Source organism: Mytilus galloprovincialis, chromosome 10 (genome assembly GCF_965363235.1).
Source record: "Mytilus galloprovincialis chromosome 10, xbMytGall1.hap1.1, whole genome shotgun sequence".
Lineage (NCBI taxonomy): Eukaryota > Metazoa > Mollusca > Bivalvia > Mytilida > Mytilidae > Mytilus > Mytilus galloprovincialis.
Window position 1 is genome coordinate 57411048 of NC_134847.1, and position 19751 is coordinate 57430798.

A 19751-nucleotide genomic window follows, 5' to 3' on the forward strand; every position below is an offset into this window, starting at 1 on the left:
TCAATTTTGGACCCTTTGGGCCCCTTATTCCTAAACTGTAAGGACCAAAACTCCCAAAATCAAACCCCAACCTTCCTTTTATGGTCATAAACCTTGTGTTTAAATTTCATAGATTTCTATTTACTTATACTAAAATTATGGTGCAAAAACCAAAAAAAAATGCTTATTTGGGCCCCTTTTTGGCCCCTAATTCATAAACTGTTGTGACCTCAACTCCAAAAATCAATCCCAACCTTCCTTTTGTGGTCATAAACCTTGTGCTAAAATTTCATTGATTTCTATTTACTTATACTAAAGTTATTGTGCAAAAACCAAGAATAATGCTTATTTGGGCCCTTTTTTGGCCCTTAATTCCTAAACTGTTGGAACCAAAACCCCCAAAATCAATCCCAACCTTCCTTTTGTGGTCATAAACCTTGTGTCAAAATTTCATAGATTTCTATTCACTTAAACTAAAGTTATAGTGTGAAAACCAAGAAAATGCTTATTTGGGCCCTTTTTGGCCCCTAATTCCTAAAATGTTGGGACCAAAACTCCCAAAATCAATCCCAACCTTCCTTTTGTGGTCATAAACCTTGTGTTAAAATTTCATTGATTTCTATTCACTTTTACTAAAGTTAGAGTGCGAAAACTAAAAGTATTCGGACGACGACGACGCCAACGTGATAGCAATATATGACCAAAAAATTAAAATTTTTGCGGTCGTATAAAAATAGTTCAGCAGTAAAGTTACACTTGCCTGCATATAATGTCCTCCAAACATATTAACAAATCAGTAAGATTTTATTCAAATTATATTCTGTTTTAATGCTTTGAAACTAACAAGAAATTAATAATTTTAAAATCAAAACTGTAGAAATTAAAATAAGGATGTTCGGTTTCTGTCCAAATGAGCATTTTATTGACTTAATTCACAATTTATAGAATTTTACTGGGCAGGTTTTTTTATTGTCTATTTAGTTCTAATACATACTCTTTAGACAGATGTTATTTTACGGTCCTATGGTTGTACTAAGCTAGACCATCTTAACCATGTGTTCTTTGTTGTAATGTGTATTCTTATTTTTTTTTTAAGAGTCTCAGCCAGGAGTTGTGGTTACAAAGGCCTAGTTGCATGCACAGTGCGTTATTCTTGGCGATTCATGGTATTCAGTTCATGAAATACTGCAAATTAACAAAATTACTTTTTCTGTTAGTAATTTATCTTTTTCATAGGTTATAAAGTCATCAAATGACAGTTAATTTAGTAAAATGGCAAATTTACAAAAAATCTTAATCGTTTCAATTACATTAATATATTAATGCTAAGAAGTAATAGAGAAAGCAACCCTCCCACATATTAGTAATGATATTCATACCGAGGAAGTGCAGTTTATATAATAATTGAATTCCATGTAAAAAAAGATTTGGTGTGATTTTTGTATATGAATAAAGGATGATCTGCAAAGAGACAGCAGTCCAACATCTCAAATAAACAAAAATCATTTGTCAGGTCAAACAAAATACAGTTGTCCATAAATGTTAATAAGACCAAATGTTTTACAAAATTTCATTTCCTTCTTGCTGCTATTGTTATCTCCATGACCTATGGCTTAATGAAAAAAATGTTTTAATCTCCAATGAGGCATTATTACCCTTCAAAGTTTGGCTATGATTTTAAAAATCAGTTAAGGGGACAACTATTTGATTTTCTGGGGGCTGAGGGTGGGGGGGGGACAATTTTTAAATATTCTAGCCTGGTAATAGTAAAAATTAAATAAGCTTGTAAAAGATGGGATGCTAATCAATAATCTGCAGAACAAAATACAGCAAACAATTGTATACAAAAGTGGGAATAAGCATGCATTGCCACAGATGAAACAGATTAGTCAATATAATAAAATTTGACCCATTTATCTCTAAAAGAAGCACATGAATGAACATTTTTTTATTACATAATTGAATTAACTAGGTGTAAAATGGTATGCATGCAAAGTTTTGTAAAAAAATAACTGTGGAATCAAAACTGTATGTATGCCCTTAGATTGTACGGTAACTCAGACATCCAAAAAGACAGATGTCATTCATTGTATTAGTAAACCAATTCAATAAACTTGCAAATCAGCACAAAACCATGAAACCCATATTTTCCAACCCTAGATGTATAAATTTGGTCAAGCAAAGACCAGACAATTAGTCTTGATCAATTGACCGTTATATAAGAATCGGTATCAAGGTCTATTTGTAACATTAACCCTGATGTCATCTATCTTGCTTACAGAATGTCTTGACATTAGTATTAATATCTTCTTCAAATACAGTATATTATGTGACTTGATTGGAAAAAAAATGAATAGTTTCTTTAGAGCACCATTTGCATTGCTAATCACTCTTCATCTTAAGTTCCCATGACAAGAGAATACTTTTAAGAGAGAATTAAAACAAATTTTGTCCTTGAACATTACAATAAATATCATCAAGTCTATGGATTTATAGAACAAGAGTGTACATGCTGAAATGGCCTGCTTTATGGAACATGATTGATTTAATGTTGAAAGTCTTAAAAGATAAAGGTTTTACTACAAGTATCACATATTCTTAACATTATCAATGATCCATGACAATAAGGTCAAGGTCATAAACCATTCAAGACAGAAATGTACACCTTACAATTATTCCTGTCACCCAATATCGCTGACCTTTTGCTTACAGTATCAAATAAACTGATCAAACCATTAGAAAAACTTAATAGACATACATAGACTAATGAATCATGAGGTCAAGGTCAGATGATACATGTCAGGTATGCAAGTAAACCCTACAATCATTCTATGAATCTAATATAGTTTACCTATTGTTTCTACTATCTATGAAACAGACTTAACCAGGACAATAAAACATTGACCAATAAACCATGAAAATGAGGTCAAGGATATATGATAGGTTTTAAATTGTTCCAAGGGACATAACTAGTAAAACGAATATTTGATCAGAACTGATTTTGGAAAGTGTCAAAGACTTTGCTGAATTAAATCTATGATACAAATCTATGGACAACTGGACAGACACCTGGTAATTCTATGTCCCCTGCTACACATTCACAGGGTACAATATCAAGAAAAGACTCCAAAACTTATTCCAGTTGCTTTACCTTATGTTACAAACCTTCATTTACAAAATACCCGGATTGATATTATCTAACCAGTTGCTATGGTTACATCTTATTTTTATATTAACATACCCAAACATAGACTGCCAAAGTTATTATCTGGCCAGGTACTATGGTAACCTTCTAGACAATCACACTGGTACCAGCCTGGAGTATTGATACACACACTATTCACTGTACATTTAGATATACCAATGGCACATTCATCAATGTCTGAAAAGAAATTATGGATATTAAACAGTAAAAAATAATTCTAAACAATTTATATGGTGATATTAATATTCCCATACAGTAAATAAAACATATTTCATTATATTATTTCTGTCTGTTAACTATATTGTAAATGTATTCGGCAACAACCCAATTAATTTAATTGGTAATAATTGTCACTATAGGGAAATCACTCCTGCAAGAATTTAACTGATAATTTCAGACTTTGTGATTTTCAAGCTATAACCATTTTTTAACAGTCATGTATGTGGCACCTTAATGAAACTTTCTGTTGTAAATTAAGGTAGCTTTGAAATTCAAAATAAAAGAACAAACAAAATATTTCAAAGGACAATTGCACTTTAACATGAGATTTAATAAGTCACTCCCGTTATACCAATAGATATATATAGCCAATGACTTCAAAATAAACAATGGACATAAATCTGAAATAGAGGAACACATTTTTACACCATACAGCATAAGAATTTGAATTCGCAATTAAAGAAACAATTAGGTTTTTTCAAATATTTAAAACAAACTTAAAGTTAATGTATCACATCAGAATTAAAATCTTTTTTTTTAAAGTTTATTCTGCTTTGTTGCATGGGATAGGAATTAATTCCTAATCCAGACTGGAATTAAAACTGTTGCACTTCATGCCGTAGCTTCCAGGAAGTATAAAGACTATAATCTGTCAAATCTTACTGGATCATTACCCAGGGGTAACATTGCAAGATATTATTATGCAGATACTAAGTAAATTACAAGTGATATATTGACATAAACTCAAGGTCAAGGAAAGGTTATTCTGACTCACTCTTAAAATGGCTAACAAAATTTAGTTCCAAAAACAACAAAAAATACCTGATGATTCATACAAAATTTGATTGCAAAATAACAGAAGTCTAAGATTTGACAGAATTTTGTGGAAATGATTGATTTTATTCTTGTCTTGTAGACAAACATTCTGCAAGAGTGTCTGGACGATTTTCTCCCTAGCCAATATAATTATTATTTGTAAGGCAGTCGGCTACAAATCATATCAGACTTATCTATAGTAAATATTTCATCAAATATGGAATAATGGATGTTTACAATTATGACTCATCATGAAGGACATCAAGTGCTGTCATACTAGGAATCAGATTTTGTAACGGTTCGTTATTTATTGGTAGAGGGAACTAACAACAGATTTTGTAACGGTTCGTTATTTATTGGTAGAGGGAACTAACAACAGATTTTGTAACGGTTCGTTATTTATTGGTAGAGGGAACTAACAACAGATTTTGTAACGGTTCGTTATTTATTGGTAGAGGGAACTAACAACAGATTTTGTAACGGTTCGTTATTTATTGGTAGAGGGAACTAACAACAGATTTTGTAACGGTTCGTTATTTATTGGTAGAGGAAACTAACAACAGAAAACCAAAAAAGATTACAAACTAAAAGGCAAAACTATAGACTGAACAATACCTAAGAAAGATAGAAACTTACAGAACAAGACATTGTTGTTGCTCTTTTGAATTTTAGGTATTTCAAAGGAGTAGGGTAATGGTGGATTGCTGACTGATTGCTGATCGCTTAAAGTCCAGTGGCAAATATTTCATTCATGTTCTGGACAAGAGCAAGTTAACAATAAATACTTGTAATAGAGGCTTTCTAGGATGATGGTTGGGGGGAAATTTGGACTGCCACTTGAAAATAAGGATATATTGGATAGAGACAGAAATTTTGCCTCGCAGTAGGCCACCTACAAACCCCTCTAAGAGTTGTTGCAATTTGGGTTCTTAAGTGGATGCATAGAAAACTCATACAAATGTTTACATAACTTGGACAACATTTTGTTTATGAATTTGTATGTTTGAACTGCATCTGATTACAGAAACAATAAAACATGTAACATCTATATTCCCAGAGACACACTCATTTAAAAATTTGTGAAATATATTTATAAATGTTTAGAATGCATTTAAAATCATCAACAGGCAATTGTTTTACTTTTTATTGAAAATTATGCAAAAGAAAAATGACTTATTCCTATGCACATTTTTATTTCAATGATATATATCTTAGAGTATTTTTCTTCAAAGTCATATGACATATGCCATCAAAATCATAAAAAAAAAAGAAAAGACTTTGTGGTTTCTGGAAATGTATAGGTCAGTTTAAGCTTCAATGTATGAAAGGTAAAATGCATCATAAGCAACGAAGCTGTATCAGAAGAACTTTGATGTCTAAGATCCCTTCATTCATAAGTCATTAAGATAAAAATACCAATACGTGATATTCTGAACAAAGTGTATCAATTAGAACCAAGAATATAAATGAAACCTCTTTAGTGCACATTCACAAGTGTTCCTCTGTAGAAGTGGCTCTTGTCTTCATGAAAGAGTCAAGGTATAAGAGCATTAGAATAAGGATGACAAAATTAGACGTTTATGATGCTGGCTAGACATATCTAAACTTGACACTCTAAATACAAAAGAGATGTGGTATGATTGCCAATAAGACAATGTAATACTTTACACTCTTAAGCTTGTATGATTTTTTCTACATTTCTTTGTTTCTCAAAATATTGAAATGGGTACTTGTGGTAGTCATAATTTGATTATGTGATTATCTATTACATTAGTAAATGGTGTAAATTATATTTAAATAGAACAGAGCAAAGCAGATAGGATGTTTTAAAGGAAAAAAAATATAAACATGTAAATCATGGCATACTGGTACTTGTCGACTGTGCAAGGGTTGTATAAACCAGCTAAGGTCATTAAAAACTTCTATCGTCATCAATACTGGTAATGATGTCTTTACACTAAATCCAGAGGATGTTGGATGTGTACTGATTGATACTTTAGTTATAGATACAAATCATCACAGAACATGTTAATGGCATCAACATACATTGTATATTAGTTCCATACATACTATTTTCATGAATGGTATTATTGTCTATCAAAAACAAATTCATCAGTGCTTTATCCTGTTTGGCTGTCACAAATTCAGGATCAGATATATTGACAACCATGTTCTTGAATAAAATAATGATTTGATAATATACAGCAGCAGTTCAGAACCATGGACAGCATGTATGGTATCCTTAGTAAGTTATTTTCAGTTTAATACGTATTGGTGAAAAAGTCTTTTTGCAATTATTTAACCCGTTACTCCACCCTATGGTCATTATCAGGATAAAATGTTACCAATATTTGAAAGCTATTACTGGTAGGCTTAAAACATTTCTCTGATGCAACTAGACGAGCATCAAACTTCTTGACAATCTCTAGTATCTTAAAGATTTTACCTGTAAAATGGAAATAAGTCTTAACTTTCTTGTTATACATTGTACTAAATCAGTAAAATGGAAATAGGTCTTAACTTTCTTGTTATACTAAATCAGTAAAATGGAAATAGGTCTTAACTTTCTTGTTATACTTTAGGTGTCAGACCACCAATTACTCCCTCCAATTTAGAATGTATGTGAAAGTAGGCCTACTCGGACAAAAAATAGTGCATTTGATGTCATTGTTAACTTAAACTAACCAACAAATTGGCAGAAATGAAACTTTTGGTGAAATAGAAATATATTAAGACCATTTTGAGCCAAAATTTACCTGTCTACGAGTTTGCATTAAAAAATGAGGATAAATGAGGATAAATGCACTCCATAGTATACTAATTTAAGATTTCAAGAAACCCAGGTGCTAATTTTAGTGTACCTCTATTCAGGAGACTTCTTCTTTCTTATATGATTTTAAACGTATGATGAAAATTGACATGTAGAAAGCTGATACATGTACAATTCAGGATATACCTGGTTTCTATGAAGTTAAACTTAAGGTAAAATATTTAGAAAGCTGTGAAAATTGCAAAATTTGGTTGAACAGATAGGGATCTTTAATTGGTGGTCAGATACCTAAATCAGTAAAATGGAAATAGTTCTAACTTTCTAGTTATACTCCTATACTTAATCAGGATTTCTTGACACAGTTAGTGATGTAGTATGCTGAGATTAGGAAAAAAGATTTTTCATATCCATTAAAACTGTCTCTTTTATATGCATCAATATGCATTAGAATTGTTGAAGTATAATGTAATTATCATCTCTTTATCCAATTCTTTTGATCTTTTATACATTAGCAATAAATATAAGTAGTTGTCTCAGTGCTTTAACAATGGTGGGTGTAAAGAGACACTTATTTCCAAGACACTCTTAGGTAAAATCTATAAATAGAATTAATGTATCAAGATATTAATATTAGGAGTGCACATTCTGAAATGCCTGTGATTAATTGGTATGGTTCTTTTTTTATTCTATATCGAAAATCTTGAAGGTTAAGGTCTTTCTACAGGTATCATTAACTGGTCATAACCAATAAGTTCAAGGCCATTCTATTAACACTTATATTTGACCTTTTTCTATTACCTGTAGTATCTGAAAACTTAACATTGATCAATGAACCATCCAGTATAAGATTCAGACCATATTAGACATATACCTGATGAAATATGAAACTTAAAACAAAAAGCTTAAGAAGGGGCCATAGCACCCCTGTGATTAGCATTCAAATGTCTTAAATTCTACAACCAGTTTTGCAAAATGATAAAAATGAACATAACATATCTAGGTGAAACTGTTTTAGTGGACTTAAATTAATGTCATATGCCAGAAAAAAATTTCAGACCATAAAGCATCTGCATATAGCATGAAATTAAGATGTATGCAAAATGCAAATACTGTTGCAGCAGCCAACATAAAATTCTTATGTCAGCCACATTCCATTTATTCACTGCATGCTTGACAAAAAAAAAATCAGCTGCAACTTATATCCTTATAAGGAAACAGTTTGTAAGTATAGAAAGTTTAACATGACTCATAGTTCTTAGGAAGTACATGCAATATGACAGATAATTCTTATTACCAAACTTACATAATATTTGATGAAATAGCAAATTAAAGTCTAGAGAACTGTCTTAAATGGTTATGTAATTCCATCATCAATTCAATTTTATTTATTCCTTTTACAGATTAAATGCAGTGAATGTCTGATATATAATTCAATGGGAATGACTTTTATATATTGGTATTATTATTGAAATGAAAAATGTTTAGCTCAAATATGACCTTGTTTACTTACTTAATGGAGAGTTTGATTGATCTGAATCAAGTTATGTGATAAACAGTTCATAGGAACTGATCATTTACTAGTACAGATCAAATATCAGTTTACCAATAGTGAAATCACTTAAAATTTGTTTTAAAGTCGTAAGATGAGGAACAGCAATAAAGTGCTGTGATTTTGATATGTTTTTGATCCTTTCTTGATATTTAGAGATTATTGTCCAATGTGCATATGCAAGGGTCAGTGTATTCCAATTTTTCTATTTTCTGGTTTATCAGAATAAGTATGAACAGCTTTAAATGTTTTTTTACTGCAAATAGAAATATTATCTTATATTGGTGTTGAATAAATTTGACTAAAGTGTAAAATATTTAAGATTTAGCCCAAAAGTCTTTCTGATGCTAAAAAAACCTCAGTACATTCAAGATGTTTTTTGGTTACCTTTTTTCATTGGAATGCTCTGTCAAAGTATATTTGTTCCACCTAACAGATGTTCCACCAGAAACTGTGTTATAAACAATGTCATAATATCTGTTCCTGTTGGAACAAATATTCTATATCATTTATTCCGTTAGGAACATATACTGTAATATTTATTCCAGTGGAAATAATATTCCAGAATACTTTTTCCTTTTGGAACTTATATTATAAAGGAACTTCTATTCCATGACAACTCCTTATTAAAAATAATCTTTATACAGAATTGGCAGGTATTACAATATTAAGGAAACACTGCTATTTACATGAAATTCTTAATGATTACAAACTTTGAATTCAAATGTATATGTATCTATTTTTCTTTGCAAGTACTGCTTTCAAATTTATACCAACTGGATGATTATAGAGGATTTTTCTGAATTTGAATATATATCATTAGCTGTTGATATTTAGATGTGTTATTATCTGTCTGTTTCTATAGTATCGTATTTGGTTATCTATCAAATCCAAAGTTTACCCAAATTATTGAATGGGGTGCATTCAAATTTTAAAGACACTTTGCAATACCAATTTAGCCATGGTAACACCTTTTTGCTAAAAATTAATAGCAATGTAACAATGAGCAACAATTATGCAGACCACAATTGATGCAAATATATCCATGGTGATACTAAAGCTTGGTTACCTGAAATAATGTTGATTTTATCATTAAGCAACACTTACCTAGCTCACAATTTATACCGATGTATCCATGGCGACACTCACAGACATTTGGGGAAACACACTTTCCACCATTCAAACAACCACCTGGACAAACAGCTGAAAAATGGAGGAACAATATAAGGTTGAACACCTCAGAGTTTTCAGTTTCACTGACCTTGCAAGAGCTGTATAGCCAATCAAGGTCGTTAAAAACTTCCATTTGTTGTAGAGTTTTCAGATAATAAATGTGAAATATCATTTATTCAACAAAAATTTTTAGAAAAAACTTTTAAAAAACCAGCATACCTCCATTGTGTTAGTAAAATTATTAATTTTTTTTTAGTGTTTTTTCATTGATTTTTGTAATGTCGCATGAACAGTTTCATTAAGGGCATACGTTACAGTTACAGAGGAGGTTATGACGTTGCTAACGTAAAATGTTATTTTCGAAACGTCAAACTATGACATATCAGGAAAAGATGCATTTTTGACTGATTTTTATCATTCAAACTGATTTAATTTGAAAACGAGTGCATGGACTCCTATTTTTTAAAACGACATTTTGTTTCATTTTGCAGGGAGATTATGTGGACCAAATTTTATAATACTGTAAATAGCGTAATTTTTTTAATTTTGATAAATATACAGCAAAAAATTACGTTTTTTTCTCAATTCATGACCATTTGATAAATATGAGTTATTTCTGAATAAAAAATGCATACATAATTAGGATACTTATAAAATACAGAAATTACAAGTTATTTAACAAAAAAACAATTTGTGTTTATCTTTTAAAACAAAAAAGTTATGTCTTTCTTTCGAAAGAGAAAATACGGCCACAAATCCGAATTTCGAGCAAATATACAAAATTTCGACCTCATTTAACTCAAAAAGTAGCACATGAAGGTATATTTTTTATTACATATTTGATTTAATCAGGCAAAAAATAGCCTATATAGAAATTTTCATCAAACTGTAAATACGGAATCAAAACTGTATCGTATGCCCTTAAAGTAATAATGGTTCCAATGTTTTGTTGATGCCAAGTAATTGCAAAAGCTCACACTGGCCTTTGTGACAGGTGAGCTTAAGTTGTGCACTTGTACCTGTAACATATATACACTGTATAGATCTGTTTATAATACAATTACAACAGTTTTCCTTTAAGCTGCTAGATGCTTAACAATTTGAAAAGTCTAATTTATCTAAGACCATTTAGGAAGTCTATTCTATTTCAGAGCTACAATAGAAATTTTATGATGGTCTGTATAATTTCTGTCCAGGATAATTATAACATTAAAGCTACATTTTCTTCTCCTTACTCATTAAGATTGACACAAAGATATGGAATGTCCATTTCCCACTGCTAATGTGTAATCAAAGTTCAAATCAGCATCAATTCTGTCAAATGGACAGACAATTTGTAATATACATCTTTAGATCTTCTGATAGTGAAAATTGACTTTTTTCCTCTGACAGAGCAATACCATAGTGCATTAGATTTCTAGATCAAAGAAATTAAATTCATGATCTTTTGACAGAATATCAATAAATTTGAAATATATCAAATTACTGTTAAAGAAATATTATGAATATCTGAAATAAACCTTATAAGATAAAATCCACAATTTTACTTAAATAATTACCCCATGAAATAACTTGTCTGTTTATTGGTGTTCCAAGATTTAAAACCTTTTCAAGATTTTATCTCATTTACACACAAGTTCTTGCCTAACTATTTTTTACTTGCACAGGCTGTAAACATCCAACATGTCTTTTTGTTTTGTCATAGGATTGCTGCCTCATTTACATATATAAAAAAGAAAATGTGGTATGATTGCCAATGAGACAACTGTACACAAGAGACCAAAATGACACAGACCTTAACAACTATAGGTCACCGTACGGCCTTCAACAATGTGAAAAGCCTATACCGCATAGTCAGCTACAAAAGGCCCTGATATGACAATGTAAAACAATTCAAACGAGAAAACTTATGGCCTTTTTCATATAAACCAGATGCTCCGCAGGGCACAGCTTTACATGACCGCAGAGGTCGAACCCTGAACAGTTGGGGCAAAATTTAAGTACATGTTTAGATTCAGCATATCGAAGAACCCCAAGAATTCATTTTTTGTAACAATCAAATTAAGTTTAATTTTGGACCCTTTGGACCTTAATGTAGACCAATTTGAAAACAGGACCAAAAATTAAGAATCTAAATAAACGGTTGGCATATCAAAGAACCCCAATAATTCATTTTTTTAATTTTGGACCTTTTTGGCCCCTAATTCCTAAACTGTTGGGACCAAAACTCCCAAAATCAATCCCAACGTTCCTTTTGTGGTCATAAATCTAGTGTTAAAATTTTATAGATTTCTATTTACTTATACTAAAGTTATTGTGCAAAAACCAAGAAAAATGCTTATTTGGGACCTTTTTTGGCCCCTAATTCCTAAACTATAGGGACTAAAACTCCCAAAATCAGTCCCAACCTTCCTTTTGTGGTCATAAACCTTATGTTTAAATTTCATAGATTTCTGTTCACTTATACAAAAGTTATTGAGCGAAAACCAAGAAAAATGCTTATTTGGGCCCTTTTTGGCCCCTAATTCGTAAACTGCTGGGACAAAAATTCCCAAAATCAATCCCAACCTTCCTTTTATGGTCATTAACCTTGTGTTTTAATTTCATAGATTTCTATTTACTTATACTAAAGTTATAGTGCGAAAAACCAAATGTTTTTGGACAACAACGACGACAACGCCAACATAATACCAATATACAACCAAAAAATTTTCAATTTTTGCGGTCGTATAAAAATGAACGAAAAACAAGTATGTAACACATAAACAAACGACAACCACTGAATTACAGGCTCCTGACTTGGGACAGGCACATACATAAATAATGTGGACGGGTTAAACATGTTACATCTTCTTCCTTGTAGTCAGGTGTTTAAAGGTGAAATAAAACATTTGAAAACAAAACTAGTAATAGAAAAGATCACTAAATCAAAAGTTCCAATTCAGTATGAAAATCAAACAATTCTCCTCAGAGACATCATGAATATGGGCCTGAAAAAAGTTATAAACTCAATGTAAACTGACAGTAATTTACCTTGACAATCAAACCCAATGTAAACAGACAGCAACTTACCTTGACAATCAAACTCAATTTAAACAGGCAGTAACTTACCTTGAAAATCAAACTGAGGGTAAACAGGCAGTAACTTACATTGACAGTCAAACCCAATGTAAACAGACAGTAACTTACCTTGACAATCAAACTCAATGTAAACAGGCAGTAACTTACATTGACAATCAAACTCAGTGTAAACAGACAGTAACTTACCTTGACAATCAAACTCAATTTAAACAGACAGTAACTTACCTTGACAATCAAACTCAATGTAGGCATACAGTAACTTACCTTGACAATCAAACTCAATGTTAACAGACAGTAACTTAATACCTTGACAATCAATCCCAATGTAAACACAGTAACTTACCTTGACAATCAAACTCAATTTAAACAGACAGTAACTTACCTTGACAATCAAACTCAATTTAAACAGACAGTAACTTAATACCTTGACAATCAAACTCACTGTAAACAACCAGTAACTTACCTTGATACTCACACTCAATGTATACAGGCAGTAACTTACCTTGACAATCAAACTGAATGTAAAAAGGCAGTGACTTACCTTGATAAACACTACAAATGTAAACAGACAGTAAAATACCTTGACAATCAAACTTATTATAAACAGACAGTAACTTACCTTGATAACAAAACTTCATGTAAACAGGCAGTTACTAACCTTTACAATGAAACTTATTGTAAACATGCAATAACTAACCTTTACAATCAAACTTATTGTAAACAGACAGTAACTTACCTTGACACTCAAACACAATATAAACACAGTAACTTACCTTGACAATAAAAAATGAATATAAACAAACAGTAACTAACCTTCATAATCAAATACAAGGTAAACAGGCAGTATTTTACCTTGACAATCAAACTCAATGTAAACAGACAGTAGCTTACCATGATAAACACTACAAATGTAAACAAACAGTAACGTAATGAGATAGTTGAACTCAATGTTAAACTAAGTTGCAGTAACTTACATTGACAATCATATCCATCACCAGAATATCCCTTTTTACATTGACAACTGTAGCTAGTATATGTACTGTGGCAGACAGCATTTTCATGACAATCATGGTCTCCAGTTAAACAAACATCATGTGGGTCTGAAATATACATTGAAATACATTTTAATAAAATCATACACTAGATAGAGTTTATTGAAAACACAAGCCTGACATGTAGCCTACAACATTCTTAAAATCCAACATGGACATAATGAACAAATTCTCATTATAGCTTGCTGTTCGGTGTGAGCCAAGGCTCTGTGTTGAAGACTGTACTTTGACCTATAATGGTTTGACCTTATAAATTGTGACTTGGATGGAAAGTTGTCTCATTGGCACTCATACCACATCTTCTTATATCTATATACACTGTAGGCAGGACCAAAGGAATATGACTGTCCATATTCCTGGAGTGCACAGCCTTGAATGTAGAATTCTTAATTCATTAGGATCTCCATGTTGCATTTACTTCATAGCACTACCACATTGTTGAATGCTTTATCAGCTAGTACAACAACATAAACTGTTATCACAGAGAGATGTCTTGCTTTTTTGTAATTTAGATAATGCAAATGTTGAAATTAAAGAAGTCAATGAATCATGACTGAAGGTACATGGCTAAAAATTCTAAATGGAAATGAGATGTGCCAATGCTAATACAACTGCATACTAAATACCATTGTATAATATCATAAGTAGTTCCCTTTAAACAAACCTAATCACAAACTAATACATGTAAACTAAGCAAAATTTTAAAGTCAATAGACCATGACAGAGGGCCAGGCAGGACCAAATAATCTCCATGGAAATAAGATATACCAATGCTTAAACAATTGCATACCAAATATCATTGATCTACCACTAGTGGTTTTCAATAAACTGACCTAATCACAAACTAATGCATGGAAACTAAGCAAAAATTTCAAAGTCAAAAGACCATGACAGAGGGGGTGGGGCCAAATAATCTCCATGGAAATGTGATGTGCCAATGCTTATACAACTGCATACCAATTATCATAAACTTACCACTAGTGGTTCCTCAAAAACTGACCTAATCACAAACTATATAATACTTGAAAAATAAGCAAAATTTCAAAGTCAATAGACCGTAACTGAGGGGGCGGGGCCAAATTATCTCCATGACAATGAGATGTGCTATACAACTGCATACCAAATATCTTTGACCTACCACTATAGTGGTTCACCAAAGACTAGACCTAATCACAAACTAATACATTGTTAACGCCACCGGCGGAAACAGCATACCTATGTCTTGCTTTTTGACTCTGTCAAGCGAGACAAAAACCCTTTCTGAGTAGTGTATTCTAGGCATATTACTAGCCTTTTTATTAATTATTTTCATAGCTCCAACACGTCCTTTATTTGCCTGTCCCAAGTCAGAAGCCTGTATTTAAGGGGTTATCAGTGGTTGCTATCTGTTTATTTCGTTTAATATTTTGTCATAAATCAGGCCATACAGGTTTACCTGTTTGAATTGTTTCATACCTTTTCATGTCAGAGCCTTTTATAACTGACTATAGGGTTCAGGTTTTTCTTATTGTTGAAGGCTGTACAATGAGGAATTATTGCTTTATGAAGCGGAGGTTCTGAATATTTCAGTACATCTTGATATTGAATCATAGAGAACTTGTAATTATTAAGGATATCCTAAATTTGTATTATTAGAGGTCCTAAATTATTTCATGATATCCTGAATTTGAATTATGCAACAGGTCCTGAAATATTTCAAGATCTCCTTAAAAACTTTTCGATTAAAAGTGCACCTCTTACAAAAAACACACCAAGCTTTTTTACAACATTATTATCAACTTCCAGAAAACCATTGCTACCTATTTTACTTCGATATAAATATAAATTATGTAAGAAGTTCATGCCCACTAGGAATCAATATTTTATGTAGGAAAAAAGATATTCTCAATGTATTTCAAGGTAAAATCATCTCATTTTAAAGTCTTATCTAACCCTTATTGAGAAAAGACAAGCAAAAACACATCAGCCACCCAGAATATACAGAAAGACTCTTAGAAGAGAACATACTTGCGTCATTCAGAAAATCAGAAGTGGAAAACAGTTTAGGGGGTTACAGCTTAGTGAACAATTGACTGTGCAATAAATTAAATTTCTGTGACGTGGTTGATGAATGAGTTCTGAATGGTAGGTATCCTACAAAACAATTACACTCAAAGTACACACAATTATTGCCAAGGTCTTTAATGATATAAAATAAGTAGTAGGCCATGTCAAATTAATATTATCCTTCTTATATGAAGTAGGATGAATTTGGAAATATCAAACTACTATTTCGTATTATTTTTCTCCTCAATAAATGATATATTTGTCAAGATTAAGGTATAAAAATTACCAGCTACAACTTTTTTGAAGATGTGATTTAACGTCAGTCCATTCATCCTTCTAATAAAACATGGGACTGTATTCTAATTTTAATTTTTATGTCCTATAAAGTTCATAGGCATGAAATGAGAGAAAATTATACATGGAGTATCAAAAATCAAATTATTGACTCCACAAAATGTTCAACTTTTATATTCTACCAATGTTACGGACTCATGAACATTTTTTGTTATGTACCTTGACTGGTCTTAACTAAATTCTCATAAGAGTAACTAAACACTAGAAATTGTGGATTAGTACTGTTACAAACCACTTTTGCAAGTGTCTGCTAAAACAAACTCTTGAAATAAAATTTTTGAAAATTCTTATAACTGCTAAAAATATTACGTAAACACAAAAGAAGTAAAATTGAACTATTCTGTTAAGGAATTAATAGACTATTAAATTTGATATTAAAAGAGGGTAGAGTAGGAAACTTATGTCAAAATCATTTAAAAAAAATAAAAGTGTTTTCAAATTGTTATTTGTTAAATTTAAAGGGTCTACCATTAAAATCAAATATAATAGAATTTTATGTTGCCTACGTAATCAGAGAAATATGATATATCAGCAACTTCAAATACTATAATGTAAGTAAAAGCTATGACTAAATATTCCTTTTTAAAAATCAAAGGAAAAAATTATAATGTGGAATGATGGGAGACAACTCTACTATTTCCTCCTTCTTATCTCCCTTTTTGCATCTACTTTTGAGTGAATATTTGCAATTAAGCAGAACTTTTTATACATCAAATGAAGACAAAAAGTATAGAATGGTAATGTTATCACAAAGTGTAATTTCTTTGGGGATCCAACACAGATTTTTAAACAATGTCAATGTAATCGCAACAATCATCAAAAAGATGGCATACAATGGACGGTCTACAAAATTCCAAATTTTATGACTATAATTATTCAAAACTTTGCAAATATCTTTTATAATTGTATCCAACTTCACAAGGAAGCTATGTTATTGTTTTCTTAAAGACATCGTAATAAACCCATTAAGTATTTGTCAATGGATATTATGTTGGAATAGAATACACATAAAATTGAGAATGGAAATGGGAATATGTCAAAGAGACAACAACCCAACCAAAGAGCAGACAACAGCCGAAGGCCACAAATGGGTCTTCAACGCAGTGAGAAAATGCAGCACACAGAGGTGGTCCTCAGGTGGCTCTAAATAAAACTGTGTACTAACTCAGTGAAAATGGATGTCACACTCCACAACATATAAATGAACTTAAATTAAAAAACATACAAGACTAACAAAGGCCAGTCAGGCTCCTGATTTGGGACCGGCAGAAAAATGCAGTGGGGTTAAACATGATTTCTGAGATCTCAACTCTCCCCCTATACCTCTAGGCTTCAACTCTCTCCCTATACCTCTAGGCTTCAACTCTCTCCCTATAACTCTAGGCTTCAACCCTCCCCCTATACCTCTAGGCTTCAACCCTCCCCCTATACCTCTAGGCTTCAACTCTCCCCCTATACCTCTAGGCTTCAACCCTCCCCCTATACCTCTAGGCTTCAACCCTCCCCCTATACCTCTAGGCTTCAACTCTCTCCCTATACCTCTAGGCTTCAACTCTCTCCCTATAACTCTAGGCTTCAACCCTCCCCCTATACCTCTAGGCTTCAACCCTCCCCCTATACCTCTAGGCTTCAACTCTCTCCCTATACCTCTAGGCTTCAACTCTCTCCCTATAACTCTAGGCTTCAACCCTCCCCCTATACCTCTAGGCTTCAACCCTCCCCCTATACCTCTAGGCTTCAACTCTCTCCCTATACCTCTAGGCTTCAACTCTCTCCCTATAACTCTAGGCTTCAACCCTCCCCCTATACCTCTAGGCTTCAACCCTCCCCCTATAACTCTAGGCTTCAACCCTCCCCCTATAACTCTAGGCTTCAACCCTCCCCCTATAACTCTAGGCTTCAACCCTCCCCCTATACCTCTAGGCTTCAAACCCTCCCCCTATACCTCTAGGCTTCAACCCTCCCCCTATACCTCTAGGCTTCAACCCTCCCCCTATAACTCTAGGCTTCAACCCTCCCCCTATAACTCTAGGCTTCAACCCTCCCCCTATAACTCTAGGCTTCAACCCTCCCCCTATACCTCTAGGCTTCAAACCCTCCCTCTATACCTCTAGGCTTCAACCCTCCCCCTATACCTCTAGGCTTCAACCCTCCCCCTATACCTCTAGGCTTCAACTCTCTCCCTATACCTCTAGGCTTCAACTCTCTCCCTATAACTCTAGGCTTCAACCCTCCCCCTATACCTCTAGGCTTCAACCCTCCCCCTATACCTCTAGGCTTCAACCCTCCCCCTATACCTCTAGGCTTCAACCCTCCCCCTATACCTCTAGGCTTCAACCCTCCCCCTATACCTCTAGGCTTCAACCCTCCCCCTATACCTCTAGGCTTCAACCCTCCCCCTATACCTCTAGGCTTCAACTCTCCCCCTATAACTCTAGGCTTCAACCCTCCCCCTATACCTCTAGGCTTTATATCTGTCAACCCATTCTGCAGCTATGTAACAGTGAATTCTGGCATACACTTTCATCTATTTAACACTGATTACTCAAATTCATTAACTAATATCCTTCAGTTAATCCATCTAATACTGGTAAATCAATTCCCATGATTGCTTAACATCAAAGACAGATGTCAGTAAAGGTACATAAAAAACAAGGTAGACTATTTTTTATGTACCTGTTAAAGGTGAAAATCAGGTGAAAAAAGATCAAAGGAAACAAGATAATTCAAATACAAATATTATATAATTTGTTGATAAGGCCAATTACTAAGGAACAATTAAGACTAAAATTAGAATCATATGAAACCTATTATCGCAGCAAAAAAGCAATTCAGAAAGTTGGTAATTTCTTTCATGTGGTTTTGCATTTTGTCTATTAACTAATCTCCAACCTGCATTGTAATTTGCTATGAAGTCTGAGTACAGAATTTACTGTTTTGTTTTCACTTTCCGTGGCTTTGGTTTACAGTCATTGAAAGGTTTGCATTAATGTAACGCTGAACAGGTGGTTGACGGAACAGATATTTTATCTGAAAAACATATTCATAATATCCTTGGGGTTCATAAACTTGACAGTAATCCTCAAGAAATTTAATTTGTGTAGCTTTATAATATCCAGTGGCAAATATTTCATGCATATTCAGGATGAGAATAAATAATACTAAGTTGATTCAAAATGTAGGTTCTAAAAATTGGGTGAACTGGATTGGAATTTTGTTAGCCATTGGAAGTATAGTTTTTTTTAAATATAAGTTAAAATTTTAGCCTCCCAAAAGGCCAAATACAGACTAATAAAATTGTTGTTGAACGGGTTCTTTCAAGTGCAGAGAGTGTGGGACGCTTCATACAAGACTAGGTATCAGATTTAACTTCCTTATTCTAATTAGATGTAGCTGTGTATCTAAAAACAGTGGCAGATCCAGAATCTTTCATTGACTGCCTAAGAGGGGGCACTCTCCAGTAATGTCTCAGTGATTCCCTATATAATCACCCTGCCCCTCCCCCAC

The 19751-nt window shown here is 32.7% G+C and overlaps 1 protein-coding gene across 3 annotated transcripts in view; it reads right to left on the minus strand.

Moving 5' to 3' along the window:
- LOC143047933 (protein kinase C-binding protein NELL1-like) overlaps positions 1–19751 on the minus strand; it is a 112336-nt gene that overhangs the window by 18578 nt on the left and 74007 nt on the right. For all 3 annotated transcript variants that reach the window (XM_076221290.1, XM_076221289.1, XM_076221291.1), the window contains 3 exons: positions 13767–13892; positions 9646–9741; positions 3221–3361 (listed from right to left, as the gene is read on the minus strand). In XM_076221290.1, the coding sequence (XP_076077405.1) occupies positions 3221–3361; positions 9646–9741; positions 13767–13892 (363 nt within the window). The remainder of the gene's footprint in view (positions 1–3220; positions 3362–9645; positions 9742–13766; positions 13893–19751) is intronic.